We start from the raw sequence: 27,295 nt of genomic DNA on the forward strand, positions 1-27,295 counted from the left end.
GCAAGTCAAGTGCTCTTTTATTATGCGAAAAAAGTGAAAATATGTTGAATTTTCTTTTACATTTTCTTTATGCTGTTGTACGCATATGACTCACAAGCTGTAGTAGCCTCCTCATCCAGCGGTTCCAACACAAAAATGTAAAAAATTCATAACTTTTGCATCGATTGTCCAATTTTCCTCAAACTTTCACTGATGTGTTCTACTAATATTGTTGCATTTTCTCAATCCTTATGTTTATGAAGGTGAACTTGTCCTTTAAGTAATCTTGTCCTGTGACAGGATGAAAAAAGCATCATAAAGCAGTGACAACTAAGGTCACATAAAAAAGCCTTCTAAGAATGAATAATCACAGTGTTACTCAATACATTATGCATAGGTGTCGCTTAAGTTACATTTAAGAGAAATATTTAAGGAATACGCATTTCATCTGTTGTTGTTTTTTTCTCTCTAGTAAGCGAGAAACACTACAGACAGTCCCCTTATCTATTAATTACAGCATATGAAATGATTTAAGCAAGATGTTAGTTTTCATGAATATATATCTTCAAATACTGAAGCACTATTCTACTAGTTACACAAGCCTGGACAATGCATGTTAGTTGACATACGTGAAAATGACGCAAAATTACAAGCTAAGAATCTCAATGAGTGTAACACTTTGGCAAAAAGAATGCAAATGTTAAAACAGTTAACTTTATCTGTAACTACAACAAAAATATAACAGATAATTAATACTAAATGCAATATCATAAATACAAACTATGCATTCACCTCCTTAACCATCTCCTTTCACCCTTACACACACTGACAGCTCTTGAATGGTTGATGTTAGTGATGTGTGGTCCAATCCTGGCAAATGGCAAAGGACTGTTTTAACCGAAAACTCAATTTTTAATGACAAGAACCTAAACCACAGGAACTTGCAAATGTTTTTGTTTGCATTTTGTCCCAATACCACATATATATAAGCAGATCACAGTCTGGACTTTAAGAGAAACAAATGCACAAAAAAAAAAAAAAAATGTTACATCTTTGAAGTATCACCATCAAAAACAACAACAAAATCCTCATTATGTATGTAATGTAAATAAAGAAAGGTATGTAATAGTAATTAATGAATTCAAAGAGTATCAAATGGAGACCCTTTGCACTTGTACAGGGAAACTCCAGCCATTCTTTTCATTTTTCTCTTTGGAGTTTGAACAGTTTACAGCTTGCATCTTACTTATCTTTAATGATGATAAGGGCTTTTCATGATTCATCTTACTGAAAACTAACTAATGACTAGCACACAAAATGGTCCCCTCCCCAAGGCGCCCAAAGGAGGCATTCAGGATCTGACATGAAGCGAACTTTAAAGTAACTGTATTCACAAACATGCTTTTCTTAACTTGAAGCGCTTTAGCTCTATCATTTCTGGTTTTATACATGATTTGTTTTTCATCATATTCTCTAAACTGCAGATTCTTTATCTCCAAGGTGTAATACCTGCCAGGTTCAGAGAAAATTTGACAATGTGTCTATCAGAGGAAAATAAAAAAGAAAAATTTGCATTTGCCCTTTAATCCCCTGGTACTCATTCATAGCACACTTGGCACTAACACATCTGGTTCTAAAGGAGAATATTTTCAAAGATTCCTCATTTTTAAGGTTTTGGGGCATTGTGCCCATTTGAACAAATTGTAATCCTATCCCCCTTGGGATGCATGCTACGTACCTGCCAAGTTTGGTGAAAATCCATCATGGGATTTTCCAGGAGAAGCTGATAATGTATGACATTTACACACAATGAATGATCACAATAGCTCACTTGGCCCTTTGACTAAGATAAGCTAAAAATGTGATCTGGAATGCATGATGGGTCAAACCCCATCCTGGCTGGATACGGAATGCCACAGTAAAGATCTTACTGGGACACGAAAGAATGAAACATTGGAGTCATTTCTGTTTCCTACATCCTGAAACAGAGAAAGAGAACAGAAGATCTCACAACGCACCAGTCTCACGGAAGACAGGGCTGCTAACGATCATCCATCCAAATCGGGAGATTGTAAAGAACAATCAGGGAGACACTTGTGTCTTACATGCATCTCAATGGGTAAAAGATGAGTCCTGAATCTGGAAGATTGTTATATTCTCTTATCTAGACAGAAAGAGATATCAAAGTGTTCAGGAAACTTCCTGCAAAATCTGAAATTTAAGAGCTCAGTGAAGATAGGTCTACTGTGGTGCAGAAAGCAAAAGAAACCATCTGTTACTCAGGATGGCGGAACAACCTTTTCTAACACATGCACCTTGAATCACACCCTGTGACTGTGTTTGGGGATCCACATCAGACTTGAGTCAAGAGATGGATTTACTGGACATTTTTCAGCCTCGATTGAAGGAAAGTTAGAGCAGAAAAATCGGACAATCCATCTCTAATGTATGCATTCCAATGTATGCATACAAGATGACACACACGGATCTGAAGATGACCCCTGTTATGCGAAGAAACATTGTAAGAAGAATAGCATCTTCTCTGCCACTTAGGCAACCTTACTCACTCTGACCACCCTTTCACACTGGAAATGATATATTACTACACGTGTAAGTAGACGTGTCAGCAGACGTTCCTGTTCACTATCAACTGTTAGTGAATCAGACAGCCTTGGAGATAAAGATGTGAATGCTCCAACTAGATATGTATGGGAGATTTCAGACTGTATGATTAGAAGTTTCCTTGCACAAGTTTCAAGAACAAGAGGCATGCAACATCATCTCCCCACACAACTTTCTCCTCTGGCTGTCTGAGAAGGATGTGTGCGCACGCAGTTACGACGGGATACTTAGAAAATTCATCTTGCATGCAACAAAATCGGACTATTTCGATTATCTGATCTCAGGAGAACTAAACAGTTTGTAGTAGTATGGATAAATCTACTTGCCTTTATTGCTGCTCACAAATGACCCATGCATCAAATTTGGTCATGCTTTTAATCATGAAGGATTCCAGTCTCATTACACAGGCCCAATCATTGCTGAATGTACCATAATGATTTTAAAAGAAATCATTTGCGGCTTCTTACCATCAGACCTTACCATCAGACAGAATAACCCCGCAAAACTAGAAATGTCGCTATGGTGACTGGTATGCCTCCGCCATACTGTATTATTTTCCCAATAGGGCTATAGTAAATCTTAACAATGTGAGATAAGTTTCACATGATTGGCAACCCTCCCCCCCCCCCCCCCCCCCCGAAATAACATGTGTTAAAGTTTCATAGCACAACCCCACATGTGTTGAGTGCTTCTACATTACTTGAACCAGGCTTCAATGGGATAGCTAAACTGTTTCAGAGAGCAAGTATTTGTATATTCCAATGTTACGTTGTACACTAAGTTGGCTTTGGGCAAAAAGACGGAAGGACGGAAAGACAGAAAGGTGGAAGGACAACAGACGGACAGACAACCTGAAAACATAATGCCTCTGGCTATACTTAATGGCAGAGGCACAATAATACTGAACAAGGTTCGGAGATAGCGAGGAATGCGAGATGATAGTACTTACTGCCATAAAGAAGTAGACGATTGAATTATGGACGCAAGGACTATGTAAATACACCCCAAGACAGAAAAGCTTAAAAAAAACAAGCCCACATTTAGACACTGATGTTAAATCCTCCAATGAGCAGCACGAAACCCAAGCGTCTAGCACTCAACCGAGTATCACAAGTTCATCTCAACGCATTCTTACAGACCGAGAAGAACAAAGCAAACTTTGGGAGCTTTGCGGGACTTTTAGGAGGGCATGATGTCAATTTGCATTCTCTATCACACTGGTAACACTACCTGCCACTTAAGAGAAAATCAAAACGTGAAAACTGGGCCCCTATTTGGTGCCGGTTCAAAGGGGTCACTCCTGGATCAGCTATAAACATGAAAGTAAAATCACTGGTCTATTTACTCAAAGCATTTTTGGTTTTATAGAAGAAGATAATTTTAGCTCTGGTGTGCCACAAAAACACTTCTGCCTCCAGGTTGTTTCCGGTGGATCAAGACTTCTGGATGTCTTAAATCAGCACCATTAAATGATGCCTACCCGTGTTACCCTCTATATCAATCCATTTATGCTGACCTGACTGTTTGAGATATACACTTCAAATCTGATTAGCCCATTGAAGTTACTGTTTTAAGTTCTTGGTATCAGGGTGGCTAATGCTGCCAGATTCTTGAGCAATGAATTCACAGCCTGGAAAAACTGTATAATCTGATTTGGATTATTACAACCTCTTTATTAGAATTCAAAGGAAATTAAGAATTAAAGGAAAATACAGCTCTTTCTGTACAATACAATGATGAAAAATAATGAAAATACAGCGAGTTGTAGATATGAGGAAGATGTCAAAAAGTTGCACAGCTTCAGGGGCACATGTTGGGGTGCCAACTGTAGACAAAAGATATTTTTGAGAAACTTTGCATTTTCTGCCAAAAAGGGTTATTCCTGCAAAATTTGATAAGAATCCAATCATGATTTTCATTATTAAGAACACTGATCTTTATGACATAAACAATCTTACAGATCAAACCAAACGCAAGGTAACTAAATGGCAATCACAGTAGCTGATTTAGCTTTCCATTACGTGTGCTAAAAATGTTGCAAAGGTTGTGAAAGTCTCTAAAGTTTCTTTCTTCTTACGATTAGATGAAAAAGCACAATGGTTTCTGGTGTAACAAGCAGGTCCATACAAACACGGAAGGCCTTAGTCATTGCTTGATGACATACAGCATTGACACGCTTCAAACCAATTCACAGCCAATGGTGGCTCACATGCAGATTGGTTACGAACGCTGGAAATACGACACTTATCTCTGCCATGAATACAGTGCAAGTGGCTGGGGCTTGTTACCCTCTCAAGTGGAGTGGTATCCCACAGAGAAGAACTGACTGTATCTCCCTGCGAACATGTACCCCTTGTTCACACTGTGCTATAACCTCTATAGGAAACATTGCAAGCTGAACAAAATCTTGTCCCTTGATATAATGAGTCCTTGACTTCATTTTAATGCAATGGAATTCTCCACACATTTACAATCTTGATTTCCGACTGCCTGTAATATGGCTGCCACAATCCCTATTGCTCGACATGACCAGGTAACCAAACACCTACGGATACTCTACAGTGAACATCTAACTGCAGCTGCAGATGGGTTATTGAGGAAAGAGAAAGGAAAAGGCATCCAAAATATTTGGACAAAGACTTGGAAACAATCTTGTCATGTTTGCCATTCCTTCGTGAAATGCGTTCCGTTAATATTTGTCTACACCACGAGAACTGAAAACATGTGCATGAAGAATCTGAACCCTCCAGAATCTGGGATAGCCTTCGCAACAGTATCATGCACAGAATACCGCTGCACTAATTACTTGGAGGAACAAAACAATAACAAGGCACGTGCCAAATTGTGTCTCGCTCATTCGCGTAGAAGAAAGTAATGTTAATCTAATTGCCGGAAATTCGTTGACATGCCTATGACCTTTGACCTGGTGGTGACCTTCAACTCCCCAAGGGACATTTACATGTACCATCCAAGTTTGGTCCCAAATGGACAAAGGGATAAAAAGTTACGAGCCATAATCGAAATGCGCCGTAAAAACTTAACATTGGGCCCTAAAAGTTTGTTGACCCCTGTCTGTGACCTTTGAACTTGTGGTGATCTTCAACTCCCCAAGGGACATCTACCATCCAAGTTTGGTCACAAATGGATCTATGGATCAAAAGTCATGACTCATAATAGAAACGCGCCATAAAAACTTAACATTGGGCCTTAAAGTTCATTGACCCCTGCCTGTGAGCTTTGACCTTGAGGTGACCTTCATATATGGTAAAATGTGAAACTTTGTATGACCCCTCTTCCATTGAAGTTTGATTGCAATTGAAGCCCAGAGTAAAGAGTTATTAAAGTTTTTGTAGCGTTGCGGACAGACGACGGACGGCGATCCCTTAGTCTCCCCTGACCTCCAGTGGGCTCGACTAAAAAACTAGAGATGTCGCGATGGTGACTGCTATGCCTCTGCCATATCACATTATTCTCCCATAGGTCTGACACTTTCGATGTACATCTTGACAGTTTGAGATGACAGTTTTGAGATGACAGCTTCACATGAATGGTAAAAACCCGCAATGATATGCTTGAAAATTTGATGGCACAACCCCAACGCATTTAGTATTTATACATTCCTTGGAACAGGTTTCATATGGATGACCAAATTTTTTCAGAGAGCAAGTATCCACAAATTTATGCATTATCATTTGACCTTCAACCCTTGCCCTTTGGCCCCATGCCCCTCATCTTTCTTAAAATAATCACTATCTGGTAATATCCAATTTTCATGACAACACTGAGCTATTTTCAAAATAGGGGGGATATACTGCTAGCATTTTCCTTGACTTTTGAGCTTTGACCCCATGGCCCAAACTTTCTGGAGAGAATGTTTCCCTGGTGGTTCAAGTATACACTAGGTTTCATGAATATACCTTAAGACACTACAGAATTATAGGGGTAAATAGTGAAATTTTAAGAACTTGAGCTTGACCCCTGACCTTAGACTTCCAGCATGTGCTCCTAAAAGTTGACAGGCACAACTTTGTCCACTCATACATGTACATACATATGACAAGTTTAATTTGGATATGGATACCTCAAACCGTGAGTCACGCTGTCCACAAATTTGATTATGGATTGAAAGACAGATGGAAGGACAGATGGACGGACAGACGGACGGATGGAAAGACGGATGGATGGACACAAAGATGGGCGGACAACTTAGGCCACTCATACATACACATGACAAGTTTCATTTGGACACTGTCCTGAAATGGTTAAGCTACGATATCCACTAAATAAATTACAGACAGGTCAGACGGAAAGATGGACGGACTGACAACCCGAAAACATAATGCCTCCGGAGACACTTTGTGGCAGAGGCATAAAAAAATAAGGTAGAAGATAGCATGATGAAATATGAGCAATTCATCTGCTGAATGCTGCAAAACAAGACATCTCAACCTGTATGAGACCATGACTTTTTGCCTTATACCTGTATCATATCAGCTTCATGATTGACAGTTTTATTTTCAATTTTTTCCATGAAATCTTATTTCTATGCGACATTTCAAGGGAAAGCTATGGACTGAAATGACATTTAAAACGAAAGTTTAGCCACTTTTAACTTAACTCTTCAGTGTAATGTCATGTAAATATTTTTCTTTATTTCTATCCTATTGGGCAAATCATGTTACTTTTGGGCATTCCCATCTGAAGTTATGGATAGAAACTGACTACGTACAACAAAAGTTCAGTATTCTCTAACCTCTTACTCTGAGGGATTTTTGCCTAAAAATGTCATCAGTCTATTCACTCAATGGAAGGAGTTCCTGGACTATGTTTGAAATCCACACTTGATATCTATTTCCGCCAAATAAGGAGGTTATGTTTTCATTTGCGTTTGTTTGTTTGTCTGTGTGTAAAGTAAGTCACCAAGTTGTGGACGGATTTTGGATGAAACTTGCAGGAAAAGTTTATAATGACACAAGGAACAGATGATGAAATTTTGGTAGTGATCCGGGTATTTTCATGGATTTTTGAAGGATTTTTTATCATTTTGCAGATGGGTCAATGAACTTGGGAGTTCAAGCTGTGCGTATTTGAGGTTTGCATATACGCTCTATAGCGGTATACAAACCTCAGGCAAGGCGTCACATAGCTGGAAGATGATGACATAAACAAAGGCTTCTATATTGGGAAATGAAGTGATTTTCATCATGAGGGTATGGGTGGAAGTTAACTCCTTGGCAGAGGTCTGCTCTCTCAGAGTGCTCTTCTAGTTTCTTATATCGTGTTGACAAAATAAAAGGCACAGAGATGGACAGCTGGACAGAGCTGCTAACGCACGCACCAGATCAAGAGACAATGGGCTAAGAAAAGCAGGAGAGTCAATCACATCATGTGTGAGATAGACGATATAAAACGTCAACACCAAGACACATCCTGTGCACATCCTTTCTCGTGAAAAACGTAAAGTTACTCATTTCAGGCTGTCTGCCTCAGTGGTGACCTTGACCCCCGACCTTGACTTCTAACCATTATGGCATCAAGTTCCCCTCATCCCCATTTCACCCAGTCATGATCTTTCCAATTTATGTCACCTTTGATGGGTTTTTTTTCCTTTTCATCGTGTATCACAGGCTCTGCACTTAAGAATCTGACTTGATTTGACTCCACTTGATTACAAACACAAAGCTAAAACTAAAGACGATCATCCGAGTTTCAAGACACACTTAACCTTAGTGCAACATTCCTATCCCTGTCATGCCCACTCATTGAAAGTTTTTAAATGAACTGTCAGTACATCTTTATGCACCTCACAATAATATCACGGGAGTGAATTGCTTAATCTGGAGGAAAGGATTTTCCTCTTTTGTTTTTTTTTTTACCATGAGTGCTTTAAATTTGTAAGGTTATTGCCTTGGATCTCTGCTTTTGGGCAAGAGATGAGAACACAAATGGGGGATAGATCATATTGATGTATGTATAGAATAAGTTTATTTAACAAAACACCTGGAAATTATCCCTTTTGAGCCATAATACTTTAGGCATCTTTTTAACAAATAGAATGTCAAGTTTGAAAACCTGATCCCTTTGGGACACATTACCATACAACTGTGATTAATTATCTAATTACCTTACAAATTGGTTGCACATCTTCATTTTTCAACAACAAAATCCCCTCCCTAACAAATTACAAACCTGATCGCAAACTGTTACTTCTAGTCTAGTCACGTAAAAAAAAAAATTGCGCTTAGATCAGCAAAGTCTTGGATCATATGAAAAACGACAAGCCTACTGACAAAAGCAACAAAATAACTTTCACAACATACTAATGATAGAAATACAAACAAATAGAAAAGAGTCAGCATCTGCAGTCTTAAATACAGCCAAATGATGACAGGGGTCAAGTGGAAAAAGAGTGAGAAAATGCACAAAGCTAATAGAAGCCTTGATAGATTCAAAGAGTTGTGCAGAAATGCATGGTTATTACATTGTGCAGTGCAAAAGGACTTAAATCTCCTTCACATCAACCTCATCTCTGACAGAAAGTCCTTCCTCTACACACAAGAGGGAGACAACTGATTCTCTCTTACTCTGAAGAGTAAAGAAATCATAAATGGTGGTCAAAACTGTCTGCAGAAAGCAAAAAGCATGGGGAGGGGGAGGGGGTGAATCTCTTCCCCCATACCAGGTTAGAAGGCAAAGTTAAGATGAGCTGCTTCCGAGCAGCAATGAGAGACACGAGGTGAGAGGTGGAGTCTTAGGTGGAAGCGCCCTTTGCCCTCAGAAGCTGGGCCTGCAGCATGGCCAGTTGTTCTTCCATGTACTTAATCTGGTCTGGGCTCATACCGGGCGGGGCACTCTGGGGGGGATTCCCACTTTGGGCGTGGTCGACAGCTTGACCACGGGCACCCCTGGCGGCTTGTGGGTTGGAGGATAAGGAGCATGGTCCACTGGGAGACTGGTTGGGCTCTGAGGAGGATTCCTTGATGAGGTTAATGATCTCCTACATAAATATAGACATAAATATGGAGAGTATGATTACATTGAGTCTTGGCACCAACTGATAATGTATCAAAATCTACTTATGAAGTTCATGATTTCCTGCATAAATATGGAGAGTATTATTACATTAAGTCTTGGCACCAACTGATAGTGTATCAAAATCTATTGACGGAGGTTGTAGCTGGGTCCGTATTATTCAAGATCAATATTCTCATGTTGCTGATTACAAAAATTGTTGAGTTAGCCCATGGTGGCACCTCGTATGACTTTGTGGTGTCTCATAGGGTGCGTTCGAGCGCTTTTTAAGCAAACCAAAGTGAACTGAACTAAAGCGTACCGTACCGAACTGTGCCAGTTTTGGAGCATTCGAGCGCTCTGTGGAGAAAGCGTACCTCACAAGTTATTTTTAGAAAAGGTAACGCATTTTGTAGGAAGAATGTCATCCACCTGGCGCTTGAACTACTTGCACCTGTCCCGAACAAAGAGAATGATGTCTTTGCCTTGTGATGTATGCGCATGATACGCGCATGCTTTACAACAAACTTTTGGTACGCTTTGGTACACTTTTGGAGCACATCGGGAAATGGTCCACTTTTGGCTCAGTACAGTACGGTACGGTACACTTTAGGAGTGTTCGAACGCTCCTCTGGCGCGGGTACGGTACGGTACAGTTCGCTTTAGGAGAGCGCTCGAACACACCCATACACACAGAGATGCAGTGAATATCTGAATGGCAATGCTGCCAACCTAGTGAATGGCACTTCAGTATTCTGAGGCCTACAATGCTTCTTGGGCTTCTTTAGTAATTCCTAACTTTCCTGCATCAGACATTCATAGTTATACAATTTAGGAAATATAGTACTGTAAAACGAGGAATTTTCGCATGCGTTTTAATTTTGCGAATTTCGCAAGAGCCAAGTTCGTGAAATTAAAATGCACGCGAAAGCTCTTGTCTACACTATATGTACTGAATGCCAGAGGCACTTTGCGAAAATTTCATGCCGAGATAAAGGCTGTCGGCTCCAATTTGCAGAAATTTCATGCCACTAAAATATCATATTTTACAGCATTTTCAGAGAGACCTGCTGTATTTTTGGCAATAAACAGTACAAAAATACTGCAAAAAAGTAACAGCTGGCATCTCTGTTACACCAATACATCATCTTGCAGCTCCAGACATCAGCATCTCCAGGAATGTCTTCACTCACCCCTGAGATATTTAGACCCGTCGAGGCATCCTCTAACTCGACGTAGGCGGTGCCGTCCCGAAACTCTGTCACCCTGGCTGTGACGGCCTTGGTTCCCATACCGGTCATTTCCTTCAGGCTAGTGGTCACTTCTTCCTTCCATGGTCCAGTCTCACTCCCAAGGCCTGATGTCAGGACGAGATAAAAAGAGCCAGAACTCAATGGCAGCAAGGTGCTGCAGCCTAGGTTTCTTGTCATGTGACCTACCACATGACCTATCACATGACCTATCACATGACCTGACACATAGTGATAATGAAAGGGAGACTCCCCTCTCAAGTTCAAACTTAATTAGAGAAAGAGGGTAGAGAGATCTATGATCATGGAACCCAGAATGCACGTTAGAATGTACAAGGAATTGAAAACCATCTATACGAAGCTGGTTTGTACATGAAAGAGCCTGAAATTTGAAACTGCCAGGGCCTGAATTCAGGGCTTTTGCATGGAAACCGATATCCCTGAGAAATGTTTCATTTCAATCTTTTATTTCAAATGAGCCAAGCATATTAAAAAAACCTCTTCTAAACACTTGTTTAACTCAGCCGTGACTAATGTAAGCATTCTACTGACTTAAAACCAGGACCTAATTTCATAACAGATGTTAGGAGAGCGACTCTTGCTATAGAATAGCAACTTTTTGCAGCAACAGCATTTCAGGAAGCAAAATTCTTATCACGTCAACACTTGTCACTGCAGTATGAGTTGCTATCATAGCAAATTTTGTAAAATGGAGCCCAATCAGCTTCAATTGCAATAACAAGAGAGAAAGAGAGAAAAAAAAGAAGATAACGACTAGGTTGTCAAGGAAACATGCACACATTTGAAAACATATGATGAGATGTGCCTAGTGAGAGAAGACACCTACCAGCTAGACAGCATCTGGTTGACAGACAGGGGATTGTAGCAAGCTCCTTGTCAATAGGTCTGATGGTGGCCTGCCCAACCCGCTCCCTGTTACCAAAGTCAATGTACTGGAGCTCAAACTTGTTGCCAGGCAACTCCTCCAGGACAGCTGCCCGATACCATTCCTTGTCCTCTGTAAGGAGCAAATAGGAGCAAAAAAAAAGCAATTTGATTTCAACCATCTGATATTTTTCAGCACCTCTTTTATCCCCTTGAAGTGTCCCCTACAGTACATTTTCAAGCACTGTACGTTGATCTTGTTGACCACATCATCAAATCACATGGTTATAATCTGAAGTGATACCCACGTATTCAATCATTCATTCACAATGTCGCATATATCTATTGCAGAGCAGTTGCACAGGGACTACTCAAGCTTCGTTTTTGTGGCTGATCACAGACCACACAATCAACCATTAGTACAGACAATGTAAAAGAGATCACACACTACAAAATATACAGAAAATGTGCCATGGTTTACCCAACACAAAATCTTGCATAGCGCTGCTACCACTACTACAGTGGACTCCCATTATAACGCAGTCCTTGGAACCGGCAGTTTTCTTTCGTTATATTGAAATTTTGTTATAACCCAACACACAAACAATAAAAGTACATGGAGTGGATAATGTTGTGGCCTGAATTTTGACTTCGTTGTAACCGGAACTTCATTATAATTGTGTATGTTATAACGGGAGTGCACTGTATACACCTACACTTTCTGAACAAGCAACTGACATCAGCCTATTGCCATTACAAATTGAAATCCTGGTGAGGAGGGGGGTAAATGGAAGAGGACAAACCTGAGAACTGGGCACAGCACAGGTCTCCCACTCTAGGTTTGAAGTTTGGCTCTACTGGCTGGCTTCCAGCTTTCGCTGCTCCTTCCGTCACTTTCAACCTCCTTTCCTGCACTGTAATAACAAAGACCACACAAGGCTCATGGGTTCATCCCTTATTTCATCTGTAACTACAACATTTTCTTCGAGAAAATTTCCCAGTATGGTTTAACCCTAACTAGGCCGTTCCGCGCGATGTATCGCAATCGCAAAAAGCTATCGCCGCGACGTTTCATGACTTTTTTCTTTCGAGTCTCCCGCATCTTTTGACACCAAATTTGCGACGCCCGGGCGCGCGGTTCCGAAGTTACGCATAAATATGTACATGCATGTCAGACCAAATTGCTCAAAAACGTTAATTCGTGTACAATTTCAATGCAAACTGTGCTTACTGGCAAATTTCATAAAAGCATGATTATTTTGGTGTTTTATTGATTAAAATCAATGCATAACATATTTTCTTGTTCGGAGCGATGTCGCGGACAAATTTCAATGAAAAAACAATGAAAAACATAAAGTCGAAAAAACAAAGAAATACATAAGAAATTCAAAAAAACGACAAAATACTTAAGAATTTTTTCTGATATCACAATTTTTTTTATTACATTTGCTACGGACACTAAAAAGAATATTTACACAAAAAATGTGCCTGTTTTGAGCTTTATTTTGTGATTTATACCAAATAGTCTGATTTTATGCATCATCATGCATAAATTAGCATAATTTAGCATAAATTAGAATTTTTTTTTAAATTAACTTCATGGTATATTAGATTACATCATAGGCAATGTGTGTGCCAATTTTCGTCGCGATCGCGCGGTCGACGGCCCGCGGCTCTATCAACTACCTAAATAGCCCCACCTAGTTAGGGTTAAAAGCAAGGGATGTATTTAAAAGCCAAAGATCAATACAGTAATACTTTTCTACCATCGGATTTCAACATCAAGGCCAATTTCTGCCGACAGTCCCGTGCATGGTACGACACAAGGCTGTCATGATATTACCCATGAACATTCGTAACCCGTCATTATTCATAACATATTTGCCTAGTTTTTCCTACCATGAAGTATTTCAAATCTTCCATGAAGACCATTATACAAATGATGCACAAGACAAAGTGGATCATTGAGAATTCGATGCATGAGTTTACCTCTGGAACTGTTCACGCCCACAAGTGTAGCGAGTGGGTTTTAGACTGCTTCCAAAGTTAAAGAGCATCCAATTCTCACTGATCCGTGAAATATGCCTGTGCATCATTCGTTTTATAAAATGGGCCTGTATATTCATGAAATTCAACCTCTTTCCTTATCATGCATCCGGTACACCTACACAATAACATACACGGGTTGAGCCATGTGTTCAGATTTTACCAGATATATGGCTCAGGGTTGATCAGTGAAAATCAATGCATGATATTTGACCAATCAGATTGCAGAGAATCTAAAGCCCATGTCATAAAAAATCCTACCAGCACAGATGAAGGCCCTTGAATGCTGCTTACTCTCCACCAATCCCACATATTTGCCTAGTTTTTTATCTACGGAGAACCATTTCCAAGACGACTATGAATTGCTTAATGATACAGACGAAATACTTACCTTCAGGGGTGCCGAAGAGACCGTAGAACTCTGCCGGGCTGACAACCTCTGTGGCAATGTACTGGAGGTCACATTTCAATGGAACCGCTTCTCGTGGAAGGTCAGACAGTCTGTGATGCTCCACCCTTGGTGCTAGTCCTGTCACCATGGCGATGTCCTCGCCTGTGCTGGGAATGGCGACCCTCAGGTGGTATGTGTCATCCACCTTGCTGGATACGGTCGCCATGAAGAATCCCTCTGTGCACTGGGCAAGACGCTGAAGAGTTGCCGTGGCAACGTCTTGGGAGATATCCCCAGGCGGGATGTCTGGGTTTGTCAGAGACGAGATATAATTAGATGGAGAGAGAGAAAAAAAAAAGAGATTCAACTTCTCTACCAAGGTACTTTACTCGCCTATTCAGATAACATAGTGTTTCACACTGGCAGATAGAAAATGATATGGGCATGGAAACAGTTTTTCTTTTTTCAAAGGAGGATACAATCTCAACTGAGTAGCACTATTTTAAAGACGAGAAGATTGAATACTATATGTATGAAATCAACATATGCTGTACGAGTATTCAACATCAATAACATAAGCATGTGTCACATTTCCAGACTTGGCATATAATTTTGCAAGCAATTAGATTTGCAATTAACAACCACAGCCAAGGAGTGACAACATTAGTATTATTCCTTTTCGAGACACGAGAAACTTCTTCAGCTGAATCTTTCTGAAGTTTTGCTATTCAATATGAAAACTTTGAGCTGGACATGCAGGTTACGGCTCTGGACTAATTGATAAGAGAACAAGAACAACAGCATTGATGGGTGCTAGGTCATTTTCCTATTCATAGGAAAGTCCAGTTTTGCAGATGGGTGCACACAGAACTCATTTCACCTGCAAAGGAGGCCTTGAATGACTGTCTTGGGAAGTCGATGAATCGGGCGGGGAGAGGACACATCCTAGATGCACTGATGGTCTCACAGTTCCCAAAGTCGATGTACTGAACATCGTATTCTCCATCTCCCTTTGCAGACATGACGTGAGCCCGGTACCACGTATTGTCCTCTGGATTTAATACAAAAGAGATCATCATGTTTCAACTGATGAAGATGAAAGAGCAAATACACCCAAGCAGAGCAACAACAGATGGTGTTTGGCACTACAACACACAACCTGCGTAGGTCAATTCATGGTTCACAACTATCTCCCAAAGGTAGCTTGAAGTGTTACAAGAGTACAGTAATTACAAAAATGAATAAATAATGCACTCTGCTCGTGCATAACTATCAAAATATACCCCCAACTATTCATTTCCCTCATTTTGGGAGTTTTGGGGGGGACAATAAAAACATTCTAGTGTTAAAGATTGACATTAATTTCAGTGCATTACAAACGATATCTCTCAAACTTGTTAGAATTGGCAAATGGGCACAGGCCTCAAACTTTCAAGAGGTGAAAGCCCATTCACTTCACTTGTTTAACCTTAAAAATACACAACAAAAAAACAGAGCGGATTGTCACCAGAATATCGTTTCAACCATGTTCATTATGGCAGGAGTGCACTGTACCATGATTACCATTTTGTCTTGACCAACATGGTTACAAGAGAAATATGGGCTATAACAAATACAGACTGCATCATGTGGGTGGATGGGGGAACAGTGCCTCACCTGTGAAGCGACCAGTGCAGACTTGCCCAACTTTGGGGATGAACTGACCACTTTCCTGACTTCCAAGAGCCTCGTTGAGAGCACGGGAGAAATTCTCAAGCTTCTGCTTGTCTGCAACAGAGCAGTCAGACATTGGACAGGAGGTCATAAATAAATAAAAAATGACTAGATTAAACTAGGCCACTTCTTTGGAAATCATACAGAAATTATTCAGCTTTCATCAGATATCATCAGAATGATGACTTTGTGTAAGAGACTAAAATATCAAAAAGCATTTCAACAACCAAATTTCATTCTTTGCTTTGTGTAGTGTTAAATAGCATTGGGCTGGTAGATAAAAACATAGATATCATGCCACAGAAAATATGATAATCAATCTCGGCAAAATACAATCATGATTGATTACATTCTCCCTCTTCCACGAGGTAGCTCACACTATCCGTGTTCTGCTACTGAGTTTCTGATCTAAAGCCTGTTATCTTTCTCAATGACAATCCATGGACTCATCTAGACCCTTGCATAGTACATGCTACAGATGAAAAAAAAAATACACAAAATCATCAATCATCCACATATATCTTTTATTTTTTAGGAAATGAGCACAAGATAATATAAATTTCCTAACATTTATGACACCAGGACTAATTCTAAGTTCTTATTTGTTTTTCCACCAGTGTTATATTCTTGTCTGTCAAGAAATAGCTAGGTCATAAAACTTCCGTAGTCCAAAAAAAATTCTAAATTTACCTACTCCTCATCTGACCCTGCAACGCTATATCTGTAATGGTTACGGACACAACTCCGTTCACTGATTTCACCTCTGCTGTACCATCAGTAATTCATCATTCTCTTTCTCTGGGATTGTTTTCTTCTTCTTCTTTTCAGGGTTCTTGGATGTTGTATATTTTTTCAACTTTCATCATTGTCACCAACTATTGTATAACCGGAATTGGTCGTGTGCATTTTAATTTTGTGAATTTCGCACGAGCCAAGTTTCACGAAATTAACATGCATGCAAAGAAAAAGGCCGTCGGCTATAATTTGTGAAGTTTCAAGAAACTAAAATATCTTGCTTTACAGTACATTGCATGACATGTCAATGGAAACATGAATTTGTCATACAAAGCACAGACAAACTGGTATGTATACTTGTAAATTAGAGAGACTGCAAGCTTTATACAGACTTTATGGCTTGTTTCTGAAAACAAAACTTTCTTCCTGTTTTCATAGCAGGACATTAAAGGGATGGTATAGTATTGGTGGAGATGAGGACTGGGGTTTTAACTTTTTGCAAGATATAAAAAACACTTAGGAAATAACACAGAGCATACCATACTAAGAGGAATTCAAAGTTTATTAGATGAAAATCGGTTTTGGAATGGCTGAGACATCCAAACACAAAGTAAAACAAAGTAATCCTAATAAAAGGTGGGTCCCATCTTTTATTAGGATTGCTCTTTTTTGGATATCTCGGCCATTTCAAGACCAATTTTCATCAAATACATGTTGACTCCCTCTTGGAATTACATTCTCTTTCATATTTCAAAAGAGGTTTCTCATTATCTCACAAAAAAATGTTAGAAACTTGAAGTTAGGTTTCTACCACAACTATACGATCCCTTTAAGCTTTTCTCAAACAAATGAAAAGACTTGCTGATTCTAATCTTACTCTCATCATCTACCAGCTGGCAGTGGAACTCTCTGGGGTCGATGTAGTTGTTGATGGCTATCTTCACGGGTTTCTCTCTGACTGGGACCGTTATCGTCTTCAGCGATGATATCATGGGAACTGAGGATGTTCAAAATGATGTGTGGGCCAAACAGTTGTGACATTCAATCTCATTCAGCACTGCTATGACAAGTTTATCATGTACCATGAGAGATATCCAAGGTTATTCTTACCATGGAGAGATCATAAGTAGACAGAATTTTGTTTGTTTGTTTGTTTTCCTTAATACCTTTCTTGTACATTTACATGAAAGCAGTCTACCACTTTTATGCTAAGTATGTTTACATTCATGCTCTTTGTCAACTACACCAAACATGAAAAAGTTTGTAGTGTGGGAATTTGAGCATTTTGCAGTCAGAAGCGATACTAGTAGGAAAACAGAAAGTTTTACACAATGTATTTAGACTGTGAGAGTTCAGTTTAGGATGTAATACTTGTCTAAAATGAGATTAAAGATGTGAAATTCATCTCACTTGACAAAGCACAAAATTATCACTTTCACAGTATTCAGAGTAAGTTCCTCATGACTTCTCTTAACACACAATTTTGCTATTTCAAATCTTTGACTGACCTTCAAGTCAGGGGAAACTAGATATATCGCTACGGCGACTGATATGCCTCCGCCATAATGCATGGTTCTCCTAATAGATCTATAGTACAATGTCTTGACAATATGTGATGACAGTTCCACACAATTGGCAAAATATTAAAATGACAGGTTTGCCACAAATGTGCTGAATGTTCACTTTCCTAGAACTAGGTTCAATTGGATGAATGATTAAAATGTCAGAGTGCAGGTATTTGGGGAACTGATGATTTTTACTTGACTTTTGACCCTTTTATAAGTTTATGCATTGAGTAATTTTCAAGGTATTGAGAAAAAGTATAATTTCAGTATCAAATGGGAAAATAGCATTATCTAAACCTGGCCTTTGACCTTTGACCTCACAGTTCCAAAGAGACTCACTGTTAGGTTGAACATGCATAAATATGTAAGTTTCATGATGATACCTTGAGTTACTTTTGAGATATGGAGGAAAAAGTGCAATTCAGCACTTTCACTTGACCTTTGACCTTTTGACCTTTGACCTTTTGGCAAGAAACTTCCCACAGAATATATATTGGGTAATACATGCATACATCAAGTTTAAAAAAAAAAAAAAAAAAAACCTTCAGGAATTGCAAAAATATAAGGAAAGTAGTGATATTTTGAGGAGTTGACTATCACCTTTGATCCCCTGATCTTTGAACCATGACCCCCAACTTCCCTAGATAATCACTGCCCATTGGAACAAGCATATATACTAAGTTCCATGAAGATACCTTGAACCATTTGCGAGATATGGAGAAAAACATGAATTTTCAACCTTTTTTTTCACAAAATGACCTGTGACCTTTGAATTTTGACCCCATGACCCTAAAATCTAAACAAAGTATTATCCCCCCAGGATATACCCTCATACCAAGTTTGATGTAAAACCACCACACGGTTCTTGAGATATCGACAAAAACAAAACGGGACGGACGGACGGACGACCCGAAAACATAATGCCTCCGGCCACTTCGTTGGCGGAGGCATAAAAATGCCCAAAGATACAGGGGCTTGGTACAAATACGACCTATTGTTATGACAGGACTAGACACCACTTAGTATAAAGATATGGACTGCTTTTAAAGGCATTGTGTATAAAATTGTTCCGAGGTATCTGAACTCCATGTCATGACCCAAGGAACTTCCTCCCAGAGACATCGTACAGAGTTGAGATCCCAAGGGGCTATAATATCATCAACGCCTCATATAAATGCAGTCCAAATGTTTTATAATTTGAAGAAAATTAATGAAATTTTAGTCCGTCCATCACTACGATGAAAGTCATTTCACACATCAGGCGCTGCCATGACTTTTGCTTTGTGATCGCATAAGGATCACCTCTGGCACTATTGGAGCCAAGCATTTACAACACATGGCACATACATATCTATATACATACCAAGAGGGCAGTTTAGTACTATGGGGTGCTTTGTACCATGGGGCACTTAGTACTATGGTGCAGTTTAGGTACTATGGGACTAAAGGAAATTATTGGATTTTTGCTCCCAATATCAACAAATCAGAATGGAGGATTCAGCAAATGAGATACTAAAAGAGGAATAAATTACACTGACAACTGAAAGATGATACAGCAGAGGAAACATACCACCCTCGTTCCCGTCTGCAATTTTCTTTGGCCATGCAACGTCTTTTTCCACCAACACATCACTGACAGAGATGAGACCTGGATAGTTGAGAATGAAGCATTAGTTTTCGATTTGAGTACAAGATGAGACCTAACATGACCACCAATCACGACTCATGGATGTAGATATATATGACCTCTAACCAAAAAATTCAAAAAGAATCAAAGTCAGGCAATACATGTATATACTGAGTTTCATGAAGACCCTTTTCTGAAACATGGAGGAAAGAAGCAAAATTTTAGCATTTTCACTTCACCTTTGATCTTATGATCCCAAACTTTCAATGCAGAATCTTAATCTGGTAATACATGTTAATGAAGTTTCATGAAAATACATGCAGGCATTGCAAAAATATCAAAGGAAAGAGTGAATTTTTAGCAATTGACCTTGACCTTTGCTCTCAAGCATGTTTGTCCAAAAGTTGATAGGCATAGCATCACAGCAAGCAGATAAGAAATCTTTACATAAGGTCACCAAATCAAAGTAAAATGGTATACAATGAAGTGGAAAGTTTCATAGGGTGGACATTTTTGCACAGTTTAAAGAACATGAAGCGAGCATGACAATAAAACTACACAAAATTTCTGCTTGTTATATCCTTGTATTATCAATCTTTATCTTTGATTTCACACTGGGTGTATTGTAAGGGTGTGTAAACCTACATGTATGTTATCTGCAATTTTCATTCCACTCAATAGTCCAGTTGCATGAGTGGACTTGCTGTTGTCATGCACAAAAGTTACGTTATGCCGTAGTATGTACTGCCAAAGCTCGTGGCTGCTAAAGCAGCAGTGAGCTGTTTGAAGTCCTTTCTCAATTGTCTTGACTATCCAACAAATTACAGACATGCAAAATTCATGTTACCTAGCATAACACAGAAAAAAAAAATATGCAGCACAAAAATGTCCATTCATACAGTAGTTTGTGAAGCTCATTGCTGTCATAATCTAGCAGAAATTCAACCACCAACTCGAGCCAATGGGTAGGCTAGGTTCGCACCTTGCTTCTCATCCTCAAGCTTTAGGATGATCTGGTAGACCCCCGCCTCCTTGCCGACGAATGCTGCCCTCATCTCCGGCTTCTCGGTCAGCGAACGGAGAAGTTTGCCGCTGGCTGGTGTCCACTGACCGGTGGTGCTTCGGGGCTCCACGCCTGCAATGGCGCAGTGGACGCCCTAGAGGGAGGAAAGATTCTTGATTTGAGGGAACACTAAAAAAAGTCCACACATGTGCAAAGAAATCAAAGAAGGTGAAATAGATTTGAAGATCTGTCATCAAGGTGCTTAACAGTTACCCTTTCACAAGTTCAAAGGTCAGTAGTTCATCCTGAGGTTTCTGCTTTGCACTGCAGATGAAACTTTAATTTTTTTTTTCAAGTTTTGAAGAATTTGCTCTCTATGAAAGATTACTCCAATTAGAGCGATACAATTTTAGAGTACTCACAGTTTCACAGTACTTCTCAGTAAATGAATGCTGAAGTGCTCAGTAAATGTGACAAGGGTTTCCCCAGTAAGAATCTCTTTATTCATCATCCTTTCAACACTTGTTGCATAAAACCATGGCAACTTTACAAGTACTGTAAAAGTAGATATTTTGTGCAAGTAATTTTTTGATTTGGGCTGGATAAGGTGAATTTAATGTCTTTTTATTAAAATATCATAATCAAAATATTTATAGTGGTACATATAAAAGCAAAAATATTTGCAAATTTCTATTTTTGCAGTAGCTTTTGGTTACATGAAATGTGCAAAATTTCCACTTTTACAGTAATGGTAACTCAGCAAATCAGTGGAACTACCATAGCTACACTATTCCACAGCCAATCAAAACCAAGAAATCACTACTGGTTGCCACTGATTTCAGAATTACCATTTATCACAAAGTTACAACAGTTTAATGCAACAATTCTCAGGAAAATGAGGAGATATCCTAAAATGAAGACAGTGATGGTGATTTGACGACAGTGACCGACCTGCACTGGAATGGTCATCATCTCTGCAGTGGCCGGTTTGAGGTTGCGAAGAGGGACGTCCTCACGGTTGCCAAAGTCCACCAGGCGCACTGTGAAGACATCTTGGCCTCGGTCTGACAGAATGGTTCCTCGGTACCAACCCTCATTCTGTTCACTCTGTACCAGGCAAACCATTTCTGGCTGTGAGGAAAAAAAATGCATGCCAATTTAAACCAATTTTCTATTGAAAAACAAAACCAAAAATACACAATATGGCTAAACATGAAATACATTCTATAGCACAATGCTATTCCCAATGAACATTACCTATCCCCGCATAATGCTCAAGGGATCTCCAACTACATAGTAAACACCAATATCCACAGCTGTTATGAAGCAAATTCATCTACTACTTAAAACTGCAGTTGATGTTCTGCACATATATAATGCTGACTTCTGTTAGTGGCGAGGCACAGAAAAATGGGCATACTACAAAATTGTCCCTACCCTATGCCTACAAATCCTGTCATTTTGATTTGCAGATTTCATCTTTGGAAAAAGAAGCAATAGTAACTGACAGACCCAGTGACGCTCTGTATATCTAACACAGCCCAAATGACTATGACCTGATAAAAGATTTGATCACGTATAAAATGAAATGATGGTGCCACTGGTGTACTTGAGTAAAGTTGGAATTTCACAAATCATGATTAACTATAGAATTTTTGTGTATCTCATTGATTCCTATCAGATACAGCAACCTTTGATTAGAAGCAATTTGCAGTGAATTTCCTTTTCACACCATACCTTGGGATCTGTTAGGGCACCGGCAGTCCTCACATGCTTGTTGATCATCTGCTGTAGCTGCAGGTACTCCTGCACATGGCTCTTGACGCCAAGCTGTACCCAGACCGACCCTGGGTGAGATGCTGCAGTGACTATCACCTATGAAGGCAAGAGACATTTTGTAACATGCCATGAACTCTTAAACAGAAACCTTGAAGTCAATGCGCATCCAGCAGGCAACTTGTTCAAACTTGCCTAAGCACTGTCTTTAGGAATAGAAGAAAAGGTAACAACTTTTTCAAATCTGGCCCTGAGACCTCTTTTTAGATTAGAAGGCTAGAAGGCGATTTCACAAATTCATCAACTTACGATGCATTTGGGCACCCTGTTTAGAGAAAGAAGAAACATTTTACATCTAGCCCAGGAGACTGATGGCAAGCCTTAAATCTGAGATGCATCTGAGATGCATAAAAAATGATGTTCTGCACATGCGTGAAACAGACGTTTCCATTGTCCAACCCTGGAGTATGCAATGTCTTACCATTCACGTCGCAGACCTAAGGTAACTACTAAACACTTGCCGAGGTGCACTGAGACAAGTAGGCACGTTGGTGTGTTACAGCAAGCTGCCCTCTCGTCTATCTCATTCTGAACAAGGCACCTTGCGACAAATTTTGTATGACACCTTCAGATCTTCTTATTCTGAATGAGGAAACTATACTATAGATGTAAGCTTTAACCCTATTTTAATGGGGGGGGGGGGTCAAATTGACCCCCCCTCGACATTTCGTGCCACAATTCCGCAACGCGCAAAGATTTTGCCGCATCATTTCATGACTTTTTTCATTGAAGTCTCCCGTATATTTTGAGACCAAATTTGCGACGTCAGGGTACACCGTTCTGAAGTTACGCAATGTTTTGCATATGCACGTCAACCCGAAAACAGCTCAAAGGCATGATTTCGTGTGCAAATCCAATGCAAATTGTGTTTTTTTGTTTAATTGATATAAATTAGATTATTTCAACTTTTGAATATTGAAATTAATCAAGTCTAATGTAGATAAGCTTGAAAAAGTGCCTGCAACAAATTTTGGCAAACAAAATAGAAAACAAAAGGTCAAAAAAACAATAAAATGCATAAGAAATTAACAAAAACAATAAAAAACAAAAGAAACTGATTTTGATTGCGCTATCTTTTTACAAGAAAATTGTTTGATGTGTCTTGAGGAACTCTGACACAAAAATTTAGCAATCCTTCATTCTTTTTGATGGAGATATAGGTGAAAATATGATTTCATGCGTAAATTTGCATAACTAATTTATCAAAAAATATAAAATCAAAATTTTTCTATTGTATGACCATGTAATCTTGTAGTTGACATCCGGCTCTATGTTCAGGCAAAATTTTGCTGCGATCGTGCGATTGGCGGCCGAGATCTGAAGGGGGGGTCCCACCAACCCCCCCAGTAAAAACTTGGTCTCAAATAGCCCAGTTAAAACAGGGTTAACAGATCCCCTTCTTGAAGTTTTCGTGTCTCTGCTCTGAATGCGTGTCCCTTCTGGCACTTACTGGCTGATATGAAAATCTCAAAGATTAAATTTGAGGTGGAAAGCGAGGTCACGCCATTAGTAACTTAGCGATGCTGTTGATTGATAACAACATGTTTAGAATCCTTGTTATAATACTTCATCACATTCAGTTATACTATGCAGCAGCAATTTTAATCAAGCATACTGTAACACCAGAAGTTTTCACCACCTCTACAACCCCCCCCCCCCCCCCAAACCCGAGGTGGGGTTTTACCCATATCGATATAAACATGTGTCAAATCTATTGTGTAAGTCAAAATTCGCACAATTGTCTCTTGTCTCTTTGGATTCAACTGAGGCGGGGCTGACTTTCTTGAAATTTTCAAAGAAATTTTTTCAGTCCCCTTCCACTATGACTAATTAGTAATTTGAAACCCTGTGATTACCAATTGTTCTTCAGGTCTTGGTTTCACGTAGACCAGATCTTTGGCAGACAACTTATACGGTCCTGATGACGTATCAGATTCAGTCTGGTCACTGCGGGCAAAAGAGAACACCAGTTATTTTGGGGCGAGTTGTATTAGTCCCAAAAAATTAGTTCCATAAAACTTTCATCTATGGTTTGGGGCTGCATATTCTCTTACAGTTGTTATGATTCTTGGATAGTACTTATTTGCATCCTTTTCTGTTCATATGTAACTGCTAACTATACACAGCCCACTTGCAGTAAAAAAGTGACAGGGCTGTACCAGGGTGGTGCACAACACCAAAGCAAACACAAAGCGAAAAGGGCAATTGCCTTGGGTGGGTGATACCCGACATTGTGTCTGTCACCTCAAACTCACTAACGACAATCTTCATTAATTAGACTTCATTTCTATGTTATCGATATTGACATACATTATTCCCAACTTACTGAAAACGAAGATTATATGTAGTGTGTGCAAAAGGTACATCGTCTCACTGACGGCCATTTTGAATAATCGGGAGTTCATGCAGTCGGAGCTGCACACCTTTGCACCACAAAGTGGTTCAATTATGTTTCCAACACTACTGTTTTGTGGAAAATGCATGCATTTGGCATATAATTTCATTATCTTTCGTAACTATCAGGTGGTATGTTACCTTGGGTTTGCTTCAGTGATGCTGTAAAACTAGAAACATTCGCGGCATGCATCTCCAGCGAATTGCAGCCAACGGAATTTTATCGCGGTGTGAAACATTCGCCAATGACCTCTAGCATTCCACGCATTGTGTAAGCATAACACTCACGTGTGCATTCTCCTCCTCCCTTCACGAATCCTAGCTCCTCGCAAAGGTTCCGTTCCCGCGAAAATTTCTGGTTTTACAGTATAAGGGGAAAGCATAAAGGATAAACATAATCACTGCGTGTGGAAGAACAATCATTGGTAAATACCTTGGCTGATTTGGTTTGCATTTGTTTTTGTGACGAGCCCAGTCTTCCTTCTGACACTTGATGGAGCAGTAGGTCACATAGCACTTTGAGCAGTGCTTCGTGCCTGCGTGAGGGGGGAAAGAATTCTCAGCGTAGTAAATGCCATACGGTAGACAGAGATGTGTCATAGATGCAGATATGTTTTGGGAGACACTCACGCTTACACAAGACATAGACCATTTTCAGACCTCCCTACCTTTCTGACTAAAAAATAAGGTTGATTTGGCTCAAAAGTAGGTCAGAAAATGCAGTTCCCATAGGAGTGTGTTGTAAAATTATCAAGAAAAATAGAAAACTCCCCTTAAAACAAGAGCTGGGAATGGTCAGAACACTGATTATTTCTTCCGAATTCAGAATGACTGGGATGTCTGCATCTTTGAAAGCTATGGGAAATAGTTCAGGAATATGCAGATCGTGTTATTTTAAGGGCCTATCTCAATGGAGGAGACTTTGCTGCATAGTTCAAGTCTTGTACACAAGTGTTGCAGAGAGTAAAAATGATGTATTGCAGGGTAAAAGAGAGGAATGGATTATTACCCGCCTTCCCACAAGCTTCACAAGGTTTGGGTTCTCCGGGGGTCTTTCTCGACCTCTGATCTCTTGGGCTGCCAGACTGTCCTCGTGGACTCCGGGGGCTCCTGGCGTCGTTGGTGGTCTCAACTCCTTTGGACATGGGCACAGGTTTGACTCGTTGGGGGCTAGCTGATGGGTTCTTGGGGGAAGGTTTCCCAAAAGCACTGGGACCTGGACTTTGTTTGAATCGCTGCGGTGGTTGTTCCTTTTCTTGTCTCCCCTGAGATGGAGGTGTCTTGTCGGATTGGGCAAGGTCCTCCCGCTGGTACTGGTTAGATTTGGACAGTTTCTTTCCAGACTCAGTCTTCTTACTGGTGCTGCCTTCGCTGTCGTCCGCTTTCCCATTGAAGAGGTTGCGCACAATGGGCTCTGAGGTGCCAGACTTTGGGTGGGGTGATTGGCCGTCGCTTGCATCCGACTCCCTACCCCGGCTCCTCCGACCGCCACCCATGCCAAAGAAGGGGAAGAATGGGTACATCATGGGAGAGCTGCCCTCCTCCATGTGTTCCTCCTGGAAGTGGCCTGTAAAAGCCATCCAGAGCCGCTGGCACTCCTCGCAAGGCATCCCCATCATCGCCATGGGCGACGGAGATGGGCTGTGTACAGAGCTACCACTCTTCCTCCTTCCATCCCTGTGGATTCCATCTCCATGTCCATTGGATGCAGAGGCATCACCATCGATGTCGTGGCTGTTGTTCATGGCACGCTTGCTGCTGTTACTGCTCACAGATGGGGAGGGAGACAACTTGCCATTCATACTGTCATGGGCGTCGCCCGTTTCATCCGGTGTGCGGATTGGTCTTGGGGGCTTGAACCTAAAGTGGGAGAACATAGGAGATGAGTAAAATATGACAGAATATCACAGACAGTACATGACATCAGCTTTCTTCTCATACTTGCGAGTGATTATATGTCTCTCAGTTCTCATTGTGAAAAACATTATTGGGGGAGGGGCAAGGGGACAGAAAACTTTCTGTGAGCTGGCATGGGATGTGCCAAATAGGCTGCTGATGAATTTTGCAGTACTTCACAAGGAGCAACCATCACCTTCTCTTAGCAAGCAATCCCTTAATAGCTTGGATATGGTAAGACATGAACGATAAGACAACAGCCAAATGCCTTTTTTTTTGGGGGGGGGGGGCGACGTTTGTTTGCCAAGTCCTTGTGCTGTGTTCAAAGCAATGGTTCAAAAT

At 40.1% G+C, this 27,295-nt stretch overlaps 1 protein-coding gene across 1 annotated transcript in view; it reads right to left on the reverse strand.

Annotated features, from left to right (window-relative positions):
* Window positions 1–9,352: 9,352 nt before the first annotated feature.
* The window catches only part of LOC139739938 (tudor domain-containing protein 1-like), a 38,984-nt gene continuing 21,041 nt past the window's right edge, over window positions 9,353–27,295 (reverse strand). Inside the window, exons 6-20 of the mRNA XM_071650538.1 lie at window positions 26,067–26,917; window positions 25,491–25,593; window positions 24,520–24,610; window positions 22,565–22,702; window positions 21,779–21,958; window positions 20,807–20,981; window positions 19,768–19,845; window positions 17,510–17,629; window positions 15,841–15,951; window positions 15,065–15,235; window positions 14,185–14,490; window positions 12,551–12,661; window positions 11,710–11,880; window positions 10,806–10,969; window positions 9,353–9,598 (exon numbers count right to left, since the gene is read on the reverse strand). Coding sequence (XP_071506639.1) covers window positions 9,353–9,598; window positions 10,806–10,969; window positions 11,710–11,880; window positions 12,551–12,661; window positions 14,185–14,490; window positions 15,065–15,235; window positions 15,841–15,951; window positions 17,510–17,629; window positions 19,768–19,845; window positions 20,807–20,981; window positions 21,779–21,958; window positions 22,565–22,702; window positions 24,520–24,610; window positions 25,491–25,593; window positions 26,067–26,917 — 3,016 coding nt within the window. The remainder of the gene's footprint in view (window positions 9,599–10,805; window positions 10,970–11,709; window positions 11,881–12,550; window positions 12,662–14,184; window positions 14,491–15,064; window positions 15,236–15,840; window positions 15,952–17,509; window positions 17,630–19,767; window positions 19,846–20,806; window positions 20,982–21,778; window positions 21,959–22,564; window positions 22,703–24,519; window positions 24,611–25,490; window positions 25,594–26,066; window positions 26,918–27,295) is intronic.

Source organism: Diadema antillarum, unplaced genomic scaffold (assembly GCF_040938485.1).
Source record: "Diadema antillarum isolate AM-2024a unplaced genomic scaffold, OU_Dant_1.0 seq00000821_RagTag, whole genome shotgun sequence".
Taxonomy (NCBI): domain Eukaryota; kingdom Metazoa; phylum Echinodermata; class Echinoidea; order Diadematoida; family Diadematidae; genus Diadema; species Diadema antillarum.